The 15,329-nt window shown below is 39.8% G+C and overlaps 1 protein-coding gene across 9 annotated transcripts in view; it reads left to right on the forward strand.

The window, feature by feature from the left end:
• The window catches only part of MAPK10 (mitogen-activated protein kinase 10), a 239,964-nt gene that overhangs the window by 105,112 nt on the left and 119,523 nt on the right, over positions 1–15,329 (forward strand). For 6 of the 9 annotated variants that reach the window (XM_075860977.1, XM_075860953.1, XM_075860970.1 and 3 more), the window contains one exon: positions 12,720–12,791. In XM_075860977.1, the coding sequence (XP_075717092.1) occupies positions 12,720–12,791 (72 nt within the window). Of the gene's footprint in view, positions 1–12,719; positions 12,819–15,329 lie in introns of all 9 variants that reach the window. The other 3 variants (XM_075860994.1, XM_075860986.1, XM_075861000.1) reach the window with 2 other exon arrangements.

The raw sequence follows: 15,329 nt of genomic DNA on the forward strand, positions 1-15,329 counted from the left end.
ATGCGCGAGCAGCTATGTATTGATCTCTATGGAGCTGCAGAACAAATAAGCCGGACACAGAACCCGGAAGTTCAGGCTTCTCATGTAGAGTCCCCTGTTCTCCTGATCGCTGGGGGTCCCAGTGGTCGGACCCCCAGCGATCCCACATGTAGCCTCTATCCTGTGGATAGGGGATACATGTGTTTTATGGCAAACCCCTTTAACTAGTTAAATGCCGCGGTCAATAGCGACCGTGGCATTTATAGGGGTTTTTCTATGAAGGACATTTATGACATATCCACAGGATATGTCATAAATGTCAGGTAGATGCGGGTCCCACCTCTGGGACCCGCACCTATCTCTAGAACGGGGCCCCTAAACCCTGTTTTAGCTTTCTGTACTCTCCTGTAGTAGTTACGGGAACAGCGTAGCTCGCAGGCTACGCTGCTTTCATAACTGCTATTCACTACTATGAGAGTTAGGGAAACAGCGTAGCTCAGCGAGTTATGCTGTTTCAATAACTCCACATGTAATCAAGTGGCCACTGGTTCAAGTCCCCTAGGGGAACTAATAAAATGTGTAAAAAAAAAAAGGAATGTGGTGAAACAGAATAAATAATTTTTTAACAAATAATTTTTTTCCTATTATCTGTTGTCTAAAACCGGGTGCGTCTTATGGTCAGGTGCGTCTTATAGTCCGAAAAATACGGTGTATATATATATCTTGAGAAAGGTTCTGTGTTGGACCGAAACGTCGCTCACTTGAGGTGAATAAATCCACCCTGTTTCATCTACTTTGAAGTCCTGGTGCCGTTACTTTGTTCTATGGTTGCTTTACATTCAAGTTGGGGAATTGATTCATCCCCTGGTAACGAGCACATGGTCTGATATACAGGTATATTGGAGTGCTTTGTTCATTTGTATCTGGACAATATATATATATATATATATATATATATATATATATATATCTCAGTGTCTTGATTTGATGAGCTATTACACTATTATTTACTCCCACACCTGGCCATGGACACATCACCACTCTAGAGTTTATGGTTATGTATTCCCACATGTTTTTATTGTCCCTGCTCCATGTTGTATATCTGCTCAAAAATCATTAAAAAAAAATCATAAATGTGGTAAATATCATTATATGTCTTTAAATAATAACGAGAAACATTTTGCAAACTTGTACGCCACTTTACTTCCTCCAAGATGTAGGAATCACTGGATCGTTCACACTGAGAACTAATGAGCTTCTTTCTAGAATGTTGAAGCTACCAAGTTTATTAGGATCATTACTTTCTTTACGCTTCGCTGATCATGCCATACTGTAATGTGCACCAGCAGAACTACCTCAAGTATGCCAGTGGGAAGAAATCGACTTTCATTGTAGATAAAGGATTTGTAGATTAAGATTTCTCTGTATGCATGACCACACTAATAACTCACTGCAGAAATACTGTGGTGCTTCAAACTTACTTCCTAAACGAGCGTGCCGAGGCTAAATGAAATTTACAGTGACTGAATAATCGGCACTTTAGAATTGCATTATATATTAATGGAATCATAGATTGTCTTTGAACTAATTTCAATGTAATTTACAATGACTTTTCAAGAGAAGGTCTCATAAATGATGATGAAGCTGACTTAGAATCCATTTATTTTTTTGATGCAACTTGTTACCAATCACAGACAGGAAAGTTGGACTCTGGGTACGTAATAAAAGCAGAATTCTATAATATTTTTTTTTTGCAAAATCTCTTTTTATTAAGTACAGTAACAATACATACAAAGGAACATATCTCTTACAACATGTCAATAGTCAGGTAGAACAGCATTGTAACAAAATGCAATTACATATGGTGGATAAGGGTTTAAACTTCTATAGGTGTTGCCTTACAGGCAATGCATAGGATAAAACATCCTTACATATCAGGCAAAACCCAAGAACATCTGACTCGACATGTAACAGAACACAAGGGTCGACAGAGACAAAGAAACATAACACAGGAATAACAATGAAAAGGCAACGTCCGGCATCACGTCTTATAAACAATAGTACAGCATATAACAGATGTAAACATTACTTTAAATCAATTTAAATGCCCCTGAAAGAGTAGCAAGATGTGTGGGTTCAGAAATATGTTATAGGAGGGGTTTACACTCCGAAGATACTAAATACGCCACCCCCCTAGATTTAACAGACTCAATATATAAACAGTCAGGTAATGTGGGTACAATTTATCTAGAAGAAGGGTCGAGCGGACAACTAATTCACGTTGGAGCATGTACCCCCATACCTCTGGCCAGCCAGGGACGCCATAGTTTTAGGTATTTATCTCTCGAATGGTTTATCCAGGCTGCCCATTCCTCCAGTCTACAAATCTGATGTACCCTGTCTAACCATAGGTCTACCGTCGGCGGATTAGATTGTCCCCAAAGGGTGGGGACCAGCAATTTAGCTGCGGAGATCATATGAGTCGGGAGACTGTGTGCAGATGGGAAGAAATCAGGTTGAGGCAGCCAAAGCAATATCAATGCAGCAGTCAGCTTAATATTCGTAGAACAAATAGAATTAATTACATTTTCAACTCCCCTCCAAAAGCTTGTCAATTTGGGGCAGGACCACCATATGTGGAGATAGGAACCTGGTCCCTCACGACACCTCCAACAGGAACTATCGGACACCAAGACAATGGAGGAAAGGAATTCTGGAGTTCGGTACCAACGCGTAACAAGTTTGAAGGAGTTTTCCTGCATGCATACACATTTAGAAAAACCTTGGGCGGATTTCAATATAAACTCTATGTCTGATTGTGATAAAGACAATCCCAATTCCTTCTCCCATGTTCTCACAAAATGAGGCGTTTGGGGAGACATCCCCAATAAAATACCCTTATATAATTTAGACAAGATTTTAGCCGGGATGGCCGGCAATAGTATGTAATTTTCTAACCAAGTCGGATCAACTAGTTGAGGTGGTGACTGGGCTTTAAATGTAGTAATAGTAGCTGTGTAATCTGCCAGGTGTAATACATTGGGCTGACCACATCCCCGCTCCCTAAAAACAGAGGACAGATCAGGCGGCCCCTCCGGTCTCCTCAGCTCCGATATTCGTAACTCGTGTAAGCGCCGCCAAAAGTCTGCCGTTCTATCAGGTGGTCTACCTAAAAAGGAGGGCAAGACGCTCAAGGGAGCAAGAGGAGAAAGGAGGTTCCCCGACATATTTAGGGCTTCTGCCTTGTGACACCCCCCAATCGTTCCCCTGGTAATGGGGCTCAGGTCTTCCCTTTTAGAGTTCAGGGCAGTCCGTACCCATAGTAAACTAAGCATGTCAGGCCCCAAAAGAGTTCTTTCCATGACCACCGATAAGGAGGTGTTGCCCCCATCCGCTAGTTGCGTCCAACGAGCTAAATGATTAGCTATGAAGTACGTTTCCAAGTCGGGCAATGAAATGCCCCCTTGTTCCTTTTTTTTTTATCAGATAGGAATATGCTAGTCTAGGCCTCTTGAAATTCCATAAAAAGGAGATGAACAGGGTCCTGAAGTTCCGAAAATAGCTCTTTGGAACAGCTATTGGCAAGGCACACAGTAGATATATGATCTGCGGAAGTATGTAAGTGGCCAGTAAGTTCTTCCTGCCAAACCATGACAGAAATGGCAAACTAATGGATAACACCTGCGCCCGGATTTTGGTGAAGAGAGTTTTATAATTAAGACTAAAAAGCTCCCTTAGGTAAGCGGGTATCATAACCCCGAGAAATTTAATAGCCCTAGAAGGCCACTTGAAAGGAGTACAGCTTTGCAATTGTGAAACGATCTGGGGGGAAACATTAATGTTTAGCGCTTCCGACTTGTTAAGATTTATTTTAAAATTGGAGATAAAACCAAATTCATCGAACAGTGTCAGTATGTACGGTAGGGCCGACAGCTGGTTGGTAATAAAAAGGAGGAGGTCATCGGCAAAGGCCGCAATTTTGTGTTCTACAGCTCCAACCTTCAATCCCTTAACTTCTTCATGTTGTCTAATATGTAGTAGCAATGGTTCCAAACCTAAAATGAAAAGAGCCGGGGAGAGAGGACAGCCCTGTCGGGTACCATTTTTTATGAAAAAAGGGGCTGACAAAAGGCTGTTTACTCTAAATTTTGGCTGAGGGTTTTGCGTATAAGGAGAATATAGCTCTTATAAAAGGCAGTGGAAACTTAAATTTTTCTAATGCGCTTCGAAGAAACCTCCAATCGACCCTATCAAAGGCCTTTTCGGCATCAGTTCCCAGCAGGACAAGAGGCATTTATAACTCTGGAGATGTTATTCTTCCCCTCCCGCCGCGGGACGAAACCTACCTGCTCCTCCGCTGTCAATGTCGGTAGGAGTTTAGCTATCCTGCTAGCCAATAGTTTTGCCCACCACTTCACATCAGTGTTTAACAGGGATATCGGTCTATAGCTTGCACAATCGTCAGGACTCTTTCCTTCTTTAGGAATAAGAGTGATAAAGGCTTCCAGAGCCTGCGGCGGAAGGAAAGAACCAGTTAGAAGGGAATTACACACCTCAAGAAATTGTGGGAGAAGTATATTATGGAACTTTTTGTAATACGTAATGGGCAGGCCGTCAGGCCCAGGACATTTCCCTGATGGGATGCTAGTGAGACTGGCCTGTAATTCTTCTAGCGTAAAGGGAGCTAATAGGGATGTGCCGTCGCTGTCTGACAATTGAGGAAAATCCAGTTTATCTAGGAATGTCTGTACTGCAGTGTCGCGATCGGTATGTACTAAGACTAAGACTAAGGTATCCGATAACCCCTGAGAATCCAGGTCGTATAGGCTAGAGTAAAACTGCCTAAAAGCTTCAGCAACCTGTGGGGTGGTAGAGACCCGCTGACCCGAGGCAGTCCTAACAGTGGACACAAAGGATTTCTCTGTCTGTGTCTTAAGCATTTTAGACATCAATTTTGAGCCCCTATCCCCGTGCAGATATATCCGGCATTTAAGTCTCTGAAAGGTCTTAGCCGCCTGAATATTTAGCATGTCTTTTAGTTGGTGTCGAAGGGAGTCTAGATCTGTGCGAAGGGAGTCTATCGCAGCCTGTTTGTGCAATTGTTCAAGGGCAGAGATCTGTGCCAGCAAAGAATGCAATTTCTTAGTCCTGTCTCTCTTCAGACGAGAGCACAGTGAAATAAATTCCCCCCTAATAAAAGCCTTATGGGCTTCCCACACCACCGGCATTGAGACCTCCGTGGTTCTATTGAGACGGAAGTATTCTTCCAACTTTACATCCAAAGCCGCCGTGTGAGCCTCATCCGAAAGTACCGTATCATTGAGCCGCCAAGACCACGATCTATTGGGTATATCCTGTACGTGAATCTTAGCCAAGACCGGGGCGTGGTCTGAGACAGTAATGTGCCCAATAGAAGCCGACTGCAAATTCGAAAGGTGTGACGTAGACAGAAAAACGTAATCCAGCCTGCGGTACACCTTATGTCTATGGGAATAGAAAGTATAATCTCTACCCTGCGGGTGAGATAGCCGCCATACATCAGTCAGCTGGCAGTTATACAGCATCAATTTGAGTTTGTGCATAAAAAAAAATTACAGTCACCAAAAATCTATGTAGAGTAAAACAACAAATACTAAACAGAGAGAGAGAGAAGAGGAAAGATTCAGAAGTATTCCTCCCTCAGTATCTTGAGAGGGGAAGGGTAGACATCTGATTACAATACAAAGCACAGATCTCACCAGCAAGAGCCTGTCCAACTCAGCATAGAAAGAGAATAATAATTTACTGTAACGATGGACAGGGTTGGAAAAACCAAGAATTCTGGCTGCACTAAATCTAATATACATCTACAGATGGAGTGATTGTGTTGTTGTTTTGTTTTTTTTGTTTAAGTATACTTTAGGAAAAATTCTTACTGTAAGGAATTATTCAGAAGCAATTATCTTGAAAGACAATGATCCTATGATCCTGCTTCTTGTCAAAATAAAATGTTACTTTTTTACCAGGGAAGATGACGCATAAATACAAAAGGTTGTGGGTAATTCATCGTATTTTTCACATTATTGCTTAGTTTACAGTAGTTGGTAATGTTTTTATGTAGATCCACTGAAGTGTAATTATAATGCTGATTAGCATAATTACAGAAGAGGTTCGGCAGTGTGTTTCCTTATCACTGGACCAAACACATACTGGGTATCTGGAAGCCTTGTAAGCTAGCTGGTATTTTTCCATTTCTTCTTATTCCTTGAATAAAATTTTACCAAAAAGAAACAAGTTTGGTAAAAAAATATATATTTCACCTAGCAAATTACTGTACATTTGATTTTTTTAATATATATTATTATTACTATTATTATTATTTATATAAGCAATAATGATGTTCAATGTTCTGGAACTTTTGTTTTTGTATTTAGGTTTCACTGTTTGTAGCCCCTGGGTGAACTAATATTAATTTTACTTATAGATGTTTTACAGGATTTTACATTGATGTCCTATCCTTAGGATAGGCCATCTATATGTGATCAATGAGGGTCCTACTTATGGGATCTCCAATGATCAGCATATTGATTAGAACATAAATGCGCCTTTGTCCAGTTAACAGGGGCTAGAGTACCAGACACCGGGCATGGATACATGCGTCACAATGTCGGTACCGCAGTGGGACCACCAGCAATCACCAATCCTAAAGATAAACCATCAGTGTGAAATTTCAAAAAAGCTGGCTACACTGCTTAATAAATGTGGGACATTGCGTTCAGTCTGTTTTCTGTCTTGTAGTCCAATCTCTGAAAACTGTAATAGCTATTGCTCTGGTTCAATTTATTAATTTTACTTACAAGTGCAGCGATTTTGATTCTGTTCAAACTACAGATTCATCTCTTATCATGTTTACCCAGACTAGGGGCAGATTTATTTTTACAGAATTAAACGTAACTTTTCTGGTGACTTTTCAAAATAGGCTGTCATATGTGTCTACATGAGGAATAACACTATTTCTGGCCATTATGTGACTTGTATGCCTCATTTTTTAAATCAGTTTTCCCCTATGAAGGCTCTATCTCTAATTCTCAGTTTTCTCTAAGCTAGTGCGTGGAACCTCACTGCTATCATGTCTTCTATACACAGCACACATAGAAGAGGAGAATCCTGCTCTCCTATCTCTATTTATCACATATATATATATATATATATATAAAAGCAGCAGCAGCATGGGTGAGATTATACAGCAGTAATTAGAAGTGGCTGTGAATCCAGCCCGTGTCTACACTCTCTCTCTCTTTCTCTTCTCTTGGTCCCTCTTCCTGCTCCATCCTCCTTCTCCCCTCTCTCCATAGACTTCTATGGGCAGCGTGTCTATGTTTCTCACTTTGTTTCCTCCTCCCCCCTCCGCACTTCATGGACTGCATCTCTGTGTCGATGTCTTTCCCTGCTTCCTCCTCCTGCTCCCCCTCCCCTCTCCATAGGCTTCTAGGAGCTGTAGCCTTTGTGTCTTCTTTTTTCTGCTCCTGCTCCCCCCTCCCATCTCGATAGACTTCTATGGGTTGCAGCATCTGTTTCTCCTCTCTTTCTCTCTGTACCTGCTCCCTCCTCCTGCTCCCCCATCCCTCTTCATAGACTTCTATGGGCTGAAGCTTCTGACTATCTGACTACTCTCTCTCTGATCCTGCTGCCTCCTCTTGCTCCCCCTATCCATAGACTTCTATGGGTAGCCTTTTTGTGTCTCTCTCTCTGCTCCTGCTCCCGCTTCTCATCTTCATGGACTTCGATAGGCTGCAGTACCTGTGTCTCTCTCTCTCTCTGCTCCTGTTACATTCTCCTGCTCCCCATCGCCTGTCCGTATCCTTCTAGGGACCGCAGCATCCGTGTCTTTCTCACTCTGCTCCTCCCTTGACTCCCCATAGACTTGAATGGGCAGCGTGTCTGTTTTTGACTCACTCTCTTACTGCTCTCTCCTCCTGCTCCCACCTCCCCTCTCCATAGACTTCAATTAACAAGCTAGTAAAGACACATCCCTATTTCCTGCAGTTCGTCTCCTCTGCTCTGTACCTAGAGACGGATTTTGTTTGACAACAAGGGGTGGCCAGCAGATTACAGGAAGGGAGATACCTAGTAGCAGCAACTTCACATAGAATTTGCATGGATAAAGAAACTTAAATTTTAACAGGTTGTAAATTACAAAGTTGATTTAGATCAGGTATACTATTAAGTGAGCTTAAGTTGTTTAAAAAATTAGTGTCCATTTAAAGCTTGACAGCTTAAAACTAGACTAGGCATGCAAAGATGCATGATACATTTTGCACATCTTTCTAGACATGTTAGACACTTTTCTCTAACTTATGTCATCTTTTGGTTGGCTTACTTTGGACCAATATTTTGGCCCACTTTGGATCATTTAAGCCATGCCCATCACAATGAAGCGAAACCCCTTTTATCAACGCTTTTTAAATTGTCTAGTGAGGCACAAAAAGTGTCTAAAACATAATAAATCTAACGCAAGGCATGTACATCAATTTTTTTCGTGCAAATTGAGAATTATGACGCATTTAGCTTAGTAGATCTCTCACTGTCATATACTAAACAATACTTTTCTGCTTGTCTTCTTATACCTCTCAGAACTATCTTTAGAATAGATTAGGGTGTTCTGAGAATGACGTATAAATGACAAATAATGGCGGAATATAATTTTTTGCTCATTCCACTACAAGTAATTATTATAAATGAAATATACATTTTTATTTAACCCCTTAATGACCGCCGATAAGCCTTTTCACGGCGGTCATTAATGGGCTTTATTCTACAGCGCCGCCATTCCACGGCGCTGCTGTAGAATAAAGTAAACAGAGCAGGGAGCCGTCAAATCTCCCTGCTCTCAGCTGCCAGAGGCAGCTGAGGGCTGGGGGCGTCCCTGCTCTGCCGGGTGAGATCGATATTAGTATCGATCTCACCCGTTTAACCCTTCAGATGTGGTGCACAATAGCGTGCACCGCATCTGAGTGGTTTTGGAGAGAGGGAGGGAGCTCCCTCTCATCTCACTGACACCCGGCGATAAAATCGCAGAGTGTCTGTGTCTTCTATGGCAGCCGGGGGTCTAATAAAGGCCCCCAGGTCTGCCTGGAGCGAATGCCTGCTAGATCTAGTAGACCTAGCAGATGCCTGTCCGTTTTAAACGGACAGGCAGTAATACACTGCAATACTAAAGTATTGCAGTGTATTATAATAGCGATCAGAGGATAGTAAAGTACCCTAGTGAGACTAGTATAAAAGTAAAAAAAAGTTGAATAAAGTTAATAAAAAAAAAAAGTGAAAAAAAAAAAATGAAAAACCCACTTTTTCCCCTTACAAAATGCTTTAAAAAAAACTACAATAAAGCAAAAAAGTTACACATATTTGGTATCGCCGCGTCCGTAACGACCCAGACTATAAAGCTGTTACATTATTTAACCCGCACGGTGAACGCCGTAAAAAATAAAATAAAAAACAATGGAAAAATTGCTGTTTTCTGTTAATCTTGACTTAAAAAAAATGTGATAAAAAGTGATCAAAAAGTCGCATCTACTCTCAAATGGTACCAATAAAAACTGCAAGTCGTCCCGCAAAAAACAAGACCTTATACAGCTATGCCGACGCAAAAATAAAAAAGTTATAGCTCTTCGAATGTGACAATGGAAAAATGTAAAAAATGGCTTGGACATTAGGGCCCAGAATGCAAGCAGGGGGAAGGGGTTAATGAAAAATGATGCCAGAATAATACACCCTGAATTGCAAAAATACAAGATACACAGCAACATCAGCAAAAAAAATCAAAAAATCTAAGGCCTCATGCACACGACCGTAGCCCGACCGTAGCCGTGTGCACGGCCGTGATTTTCGGGTCGGCCGGCTGCGGACTGTCAGCGGACTGTCAGCCGCAAGCCGCCCGCACATGCACATGGCCGCGGCCATGGCTCCCGGGCCGTGCACGGACCGCAAAAACTACGGTCGTGTGCACGGCCCCATAGAAAAGAATGGGGCCGCAATTCTCCCGTGGATTTTCGGGGGAATTGCGGACGCAAAAACACGGTCGTGTGCATGAGGCCTAAATGTTTCTGTCTCCCAGGATGAGACAAAAAAACGCAAAACACACTGCTTCCTCAAAGCCAAAATAATCTGGGTCCTTAGTCCATGGTTTTTCATCTTCCAACCTCATTATTTGTAAACAATAAAATCAATAGAAGATATAAGTTGTGCGCATGCTAAATAAACCTATACTCAAATAACTGGGGTGCACGCAAGGGGGGAGGGGGGGGTGTCTGTAAAAATCTCTATGTAGTGAGCTCCCCATAGTGGCAGTTACAGGAATATAACATTTTATTCTGTTACACTATGGAATCAGGGGATTTAGAGCTCTTTACACAAAAAAACAACAAAAAAAGACAGAGCCCTGAATTGTGAACCTATTTATTAAATATAATTAAATTCTAGGGACACTTTCCGTCCTAAGACCACTAGTAAACCCTGCACCATACTAAACAATAGAATAATATGATATCATCATATTATATAATAAATGGTTAACCACTAAAGCACGATAGGCCTCCAGGGATATTAGATATTAACCCATAACCACCATGTACAGTATAATGTATATCAATACCCCTAAACCACTAGGAGTATCATAGGTATACTATCACTTACCCCCGAATCCAGCCCATGTAAAAGTGTATGATGTCATTTATGTAGAAAGTTGGCAAAGTCCTTATAATTGGGGGCATTTTGCTGTCTCTCTTGTGGGCACCAATGCACTTACAAACCCTCCTTTAAAAATCCCGCTTTGGCAAATATATACTGTCTAGTATACAGTATATAGTGTGTGTTTAGTATATATCAAACTACAGAGAAGAAACCATACATTTTCAACAGACACACAATATCAAATATACTATAGATCTTAATTAGAAAAGAACATACTTTGTATAATGAATTATTACTATATTTGTCTGCTCTCTATCATGCTGTCTACAAAAGAAAGCACAGAGTAGAAGCCACATATATTACTTGCAAATAACAATTCTAAAACTTAGAGCCCTGCAGTCTCTTGAAAGGAAAACTCGATTATTTAACCACCAATAGAGACCATGATCTCCATTAAATCTATCTAAGAGTGTGGAGCATAGCCCTCATAGAGAAGATCAATTTATTTTTTTGGGCTCTATCTGCAATCTGAGCTCCTGAAAATCTAATAAAACCTTAGGAAGAAGCAAATCCTCAGCAGAATGTTTAATTTTAATTCAGTGGAGAGGTTAAAAAAAAGTGCCAATTTTCATGCCCGGCACAGTGCCAGCCGGAGGAGGCAGAAGAATTGTCACTCACTAGAAAGTAGACTTTGATGTTCTACGGTTGATTAGCATTCCGTATCCATAACGGCTACAGTATGGCACATCACAAAAGAAAGAAAAAAACCTGAATGGACGTGTTATATTTGTTTTTCATTTTTAGAAGTGTCTTTATGCTTTCAGCATTATATAGCTATAATTAGTATTCTTATTATTATAAGAAATGCGTGGGTCGGCACTGCTAAACACTAAAGTCCCGTTTTAATGCCTGACATGTTCCGTGATTGAAGTCAAGGGAGGTGCTCAGCCCAGAGACAAAGTCCTTAAGTAATTCAAAGATATAAGCAAAAAGAATGGCACTCACCCAAATCAACTTTTTATTTTCTTTAATGCTCAACAGTAAAAAAAAACAAGCGGGCATAGACAGTATTAAAGGGGTTAACTGCCTCCTGATTCATTCCATTCTAAGTTCACAGATGTCTGGTCTCCTATAGCCGGTAGATCAGTGGGGGAGGGTCCCTGCTACAGCCAGTTGTCTTTCAGCCTGAGACAGAACTTGTCTGAGGTGTGTGAACAGGAGGGAGAAAGTGGCTGATCTCCTAGGACACATATAGAAGAATGTATTATATTTTCCCTCATAAAATATCTTTCTCCTGTGAATAGAAGGATATTATAGGATTTTTATGGTATCTTCTGTGTGGTAGGGAAATGCTCAGGAAAGACTTTAAGAGGGTTCCTTAAGGTTGTATATGTATTTAATATACATTATATATATACACGTATTGATGCAACTATTTAGTTTTTTATTACTACTCACTGTATCGGTGACAATCCTGGTGCGGTCTTGTGGGCAGGTAGCAGCGCAGGAACACATGACCGCTGTTTTGCAAGCACAGAATACATTTCCCATGTAGCTTTTGTGCGTACTCACTCCCCATGTCTCCTACATGTTCATCTGTGCAGGAGATCTCTGCATTTCTGATACCTAAAAGGTATTTGTGCATGCGTATGGATTTCTCCCGCGCCACCACTAGAAATTGGAAGTACCTATAGTGCATGCGTGTTCACCTGGGCAAGACACAGAAGGTGGACATACACATCGGGAATACATCTAAAAGATAATGAGCACCATTAAAAAATTTAAGTTCAATATATTAAAAAAAACACTATAAATTGCAAAAATAATCATCATTTTTTATTTAATTAGCTATCATTTTAATGGTAAGACAACTTTCTAAAAAATTGGGTAATGCTAACATAGGCGGTTGGGCAATATTAAAAAGTACAAATGAGCTGTCAGTTAAATCCAATCACATGGCTTAATTTTTGACAAAAAAAGTGTGAAGACCATTTGTTTTATTTTGGCCACTTATTTATATATATGTATATATATAGACTAATTATTTTTTTTTGTATTTTTCAATGCAGGTATTTATGAGCCGACATTTCTTGTACAACTACAGTGAACCTACCCTGGATGTGAAAATTGCCTTTTGTCAGGTGTGTGTTCCTTACAGGTAAAACAAGGTACCGTATGAATTTGTACTTCCATTTTTCCTTCCAAAATATTCACTCTATCATTTCACAATTTCCGAAATTCATCTGTATGTTTGTCAATGCTACATTGCAATGCAAGTTACACACCATGTTTTTATGGCTACTAGAAAAAAATCACTACAAAGTGAACTGTAGCACAAAGACATATTGCAAAGTATACATGTTGTGGGTTCAGGATAACATTCATCCTATGGAGGACCCAAGTAATGTGACCCTCTAAGCATGTGTCTGGGCAAATTAGGTGACGGACAGCTTTAGTATCTTTCTAAAATTCATATCTAACAAGTTTAAGACAACTTTTATTTTTCTATGTAGGACATTTATTGTTTATTGCTTGGCTCTCTTTAAGATTGTCTGTCATTATCTATGTCTCTCCTGCCTCTCTTTCTTCTTAGATCCGTACAACCATGAAAGGAAATTTTATTGCTATTAAGTTGTCTATTAACATTAGCGGAATGTAGGCAGAAGTGGCAAATTAGGACCATTTTGGCCAATCATTCTGTTTAAACGTCTTCACAATTGCCGACGACTAACCAATGTCTGAAAAAACGGTGATCAATTGGATTAGAGTTTTCCGTTTGATACTGTTTGTATAATGTAATTGGCCACTTTAGAATTCGTTTTTTAACCCCTTTTTTAAGCTTATCTCCCTGATCTGGCATGTTGCTGGTCTGTTCATTGGCATGCAAGTTCAGGCGATTGAACGGCTGCATACTTTCCATTTCATCTCTTAAAGGCTTCCAGGGCAGCCCCATGAAGAGTATGCTTCTAGAAGTGTGGTGTCAATAGATTCACCGTCTCGTAGTTCACTGCTTTACTTTATTATTTGTTCAGAAAAAGGTTAACGTTAATCTGTAGAGATAAAATATCTTGTTCTTATTAATCTCAAATTAAATTCTCTGTGAAATCATTAGCCAATGATAATGAAAAAACCTATGCTTTGCAGAGCAATGAGCTGGACTCATTGGCTGGCGGAGAAACTTTCAGACCATCATCCTTTAGCAAACCATAACCAAACCGTAAAGTAGTATCATATTTTTCAGATTGTTAGACCCTATTTTATCTGATTGTAATATATCATTATTGCAAGGACATAAAATAGGGTCTAAGAATATGAAAAATATGATACTACTTTAGTTTTTGGATATGATTTGTTATACAACAACGCTTACTTTTGCTGTGAAACATATTTCTGGTGATCAATAACATAATGTAACAAACAATACTGCATTGCTGAAACTTAATGAATGACTCAATATATCGCATTTCATAAGCTAAATTACGACATTCTAAATCTTTCAAACTGTTTTAGCTCCCAAGGAGGAACGTTATATCAAATGTCTGCATAAGTTATGTCTCCTGAAACGCTCCTACTAAATCACATTTGTGTTTCATTTGCATCATAGCAATCTAGATTGCTTTATTTTAAAGCATTAAAATATACAGTACTGTTCAAAAGTTTTAGGCAGTTGTGGAAAAATGCTGCGAAGTAAGAATGCTTTCAAATATAGAAGTGTTAATATTTTTTTCATCATTTCACAAAATACAAAGTGAATGAGCAGAAGAGAAATCTAAATCAAACCAATATTTTGTGTGACCACCCTTTCCTTTCAAAACAGCAATCTTCTTTCCCCACAACTGCCTGAAACATTTGCACATTACTGTATTGTTACTGTAAACAATTTTGGATGGTAGCCCAATTTGAAATATGTGAATCTGAGATGCTTATGGGGCAGACAATAGAAAGAATGAAGTTTCTTTATCATTATATAATGAAAAGGTATGCAGCTTTCTAATCCACTTTGGGGAAAGTTCAACAATGGCTTTACACCAGTTTGCTGGCGTTACAAATCCGCAAATTATGGCTATATTTTTGCAATAATTTGTGACTTTTTTCCTTATCATGCAGCTGTCAACAATTTTTTTTAAGGGACGGGGCCTAATGGGATAGGTCACACATGTTTTTTTTTTTTGTAAAACTATATGTATAATTAGAATTATATCCATATTCCTAATAACCAATGCAGAATAGTACAACATATTAATTGCCCTTCGCCATACTTGCCAGATATCTCACATGTCACCCCAATGCGCGTTTTGCTTTTAAGAGCTTTGTCAGGAGGTGACATTGCAATTTTAAAATTCAAAGTAGCTCCCCTGTTAAGTATTCAATTGAATATCACATCAAACTTTACCACTTTATGGTCACTAGCCAAGTGCTTTGGATCATTTATATTTGATATTACACTCCTCAACATTGAAATTGCAACACCAAGAAGGGCAAGCCATAAGGTTATGCAAATCAAAGGAGTAGCAGGTGTCGCTAAGATCCTCAAATGATCACATTTTAAATCACCTAGTGATAAATCTCCAACCTGTGGCACATAGGAGGGGTATAAAAGCCACATGAAACCTCAAAAATCGGATGAAGTGGTGTGGGATGATTGTGCGATGCGTCCTGTATGACATTATTGCCACTTG

The sequence above is a fragment of the Rhinoderma darwinii genome, chromosome 1, assembly GCF_050947455.1.
Source record: "Rhinoderma darwinii isolate aRhiDar2 chromosome 1, aRhiDar2.hap1, whole genome shotgun sequence".
Classification (NCBI taxonomy): domain Eukaryota; kingdom Metazoa; phylum Chordata; class Amphibia; order Anura; family Rhinodermatidae; genus Rhinoderma; species Rhinoderma darwinii.